This window comes from Anopheles merus, chromosome 2L (genome assembly GCF_017562075.2).
Source record: "Anopheles merus strain MAF chromosome 2L, AmerM5.1, whole genome shotgun sequence".
In the NCBI taxonomy this organism is placed as follows: Eukaryota; Metazoa; Arthropoda; class Insecta; order Diptera; family Culicidae; genus Anopheles; species Anopheles merus.
Genome location: NC_054083.1, coordinates 545,800 through 547,995, shown reverse-complemented (window position 1 = coordinate 547,995; position 2,196 = coordinate 545,800). Strand labels below are relative to the sequence as shown.

Here is a 2,196-nt window from a genome sequence, read left to right as displayed (position 1 = left end):
GTTCCCGATGATTCAGGCGGATTCTCGGAGGCATCAGGCGTTGTACATGATGCAGAGACAAACGATGCGGATGAGGATGAGACCTTCGACAGCTGTGCAGACAGAATTGATCCTGGAGAGGGTTCAGATGAAGCTGAAGACGAAATGGTCGAAGTTCGGAAATCGGAACGAGCCCGGAAGCATCCCAGCTGGCAAGCGGAGTATGACATGGGATATACTGGTTATGCCATGAATGCAACTGCATTTGTGGATAATCTTCCGAGCTCGCTGGTTGAGATGAGGAAACGTCCTGATTGGAATTCATGGGAAACAGCTATTCGCGAAGAAGTGGATTCTCTAGAGCGAAATGAAACGTGGACACTAGTGAAACTTCCTAAAGGGCGTGTACCTATCACATGCAAATGGCTTTTCAAAATAAAGCAAAACGAGGCAAATGGTGAGCAGCGTTACAAGGCGAGACTTGTGGCACGTGGATTCAGCCAGAAAGCAGGTTTTGACTATGGCGAAACCTATTCGCCAGTTGCGCGTCTTGATACTGTGCGAACAGTATTGAGTATCGTTAATGAGCAAATGATGATAATTCATCAGATGGACGTCAAGACGGCCTTCCTAAATGGGCAACTGGAAGAGGAGATCTTTATGATTCCACCAGAAGGATTCGAGATAGGTAAGAATCTTGTATGTCGTCTTAACCGTTCTTTGTATGGTCTCAAGCAGGCATCGCGAGCTTGGAATACAAGATTCCATAGTTTCGTACAGCTCTAGGATTTACCAGAAGCTTGAGTGATCCGTGTCTTTATGTGAAGAGTTCCAAAAGCAGCCAGGTTATCCTAGTTCTGTACGTGGACGACTTACTTGTTGTCGGTCGTCAGTTGAAGCCGATAGAAGTTGTGAAGAAATGTCTTTCGAAGGAATTCGAAATGACGGACATCGGAGAGGTACGCACATTTCTCGGTATGAGAATTGACCGAGACATTAAAGAGAGAATCCTTCGCATCAGCCAGAGGGGATTTCTCGAGAACCTGCTTCGTCGCTTCAACGTGTTTGAGTGCAAACCAGCATCTACACCGATGGAGTGTCGTCTGCACTTAAAAAGAGGAGAAGAAGCTGAGCGTACGGAGAAACCTTAGCGAGAGTTGGTTGGCTGTCTCACGTACGTAACTCTAACTTCAAGACCTGACCTATGTGCCGCGGTAAACTACATGAGTCAGTTTCAAAGCTGTGCAACGGAACTGCATTGGACACATGCCAAACGGATATTGCGGTACATTAAAGGAACGCTGGACTTGGCTTTGGTGTTTTCAGCGAAGGATCCGGTACCAGTACTGGAAGCATTTGCCGATGCAGATTGGGCGAATGATCTGGTGGATAGACGCTCTATCACTGGATACGTCTTCCGAGTATGCGGCGGTGCCGTCAGTTGGTTGACTAAGAAGCAGTCCACCATATCGTTGTCTTCGACGGAAGCGGAGCTCGTGGCCTTGAGCACCGCTGTTTGCCATGGAGTTTGGCTGGTTCGTTTACTGAAGGAGCTTTCCATGGAACCGGAGGGTCCGGTGGTCTACTACGAAGACAACCAGTCGACGATTAGGGTTGTCGAGGAGGAGCGAGATACAGCGCGCTTGAAGCATGTCGATGTTCGACATCGATTCATCCGTGAAGAGATTCAGCGGGGGCGTGTTGCTGTTCGTTATGTCCCGACCGGTGAACAAGTTGCAGACATGATGACCAAGGGCTTGTCATCCGGTGTGTTCCAGAAGCATCGAGCCAAACTGGGGTTGGCACCTTCCGGATATTGAGCGGGGGTGTTAGGATTGACAATATCCTACACTTCGATCCTTTAACCCGACTCCATAAACCTGCAACCAACCGGACTTCAAACTGACAGAAGTGTTTGTCCGCGCTTTTCGTAGCGTCACGTTCTGTCTCTTTCTAACTCTTTCTTTTGTATTCTCTCATTCGACTCATTAACCTAACTACGTGAAGTGTGAAATAAAAGCTTGAACTAATATTCTAAATCTTTTCCATCAATCTTATTACTTTCATCATGATATGATCCAACCACTGATATATTTTAACTTTGTAATCTTCGTCTGATCCTATTCTTTGGTTGAAATCATCTAAATCCTTCTTATTTTCTAGTTTCCTAAATCCCACAGGGGGGTTCGTTTTTACTCCTTTTCCATCACAAACTAC

General features: G+C 46.6%; 1 protein-coding gene across 1 annotated transcript; it reads left to right on the top strand.

The window, feature by feature from the left end:
* Positions 1-1,202: 1,202 nt before the first annotated feature.
* Positions 1,203-1,799, top strand: LOC121594711 (secreted RxLR effector protein 161-like). The gene has a single exon (XM_041918321.1). The coding sequence runs from the start codon at positions 1,203-1,205 to the stop codon at positions 1,797-1,799; it is 597 nt and encodes a 198-aa protein (XP_041774255.1).
* Positions 1,800-2,196: the final 397 nt, after the last annotated feature.

Excerpts from the sequence above, each read along its gene's own strand:
- LOC121594711 (XM_041918321.1), top strand. The coding sequence starts at position 1,203 with ATGAGTCAGTTTCAAAGCTGTGCAACGGAACTGCATTGGACACATGCC.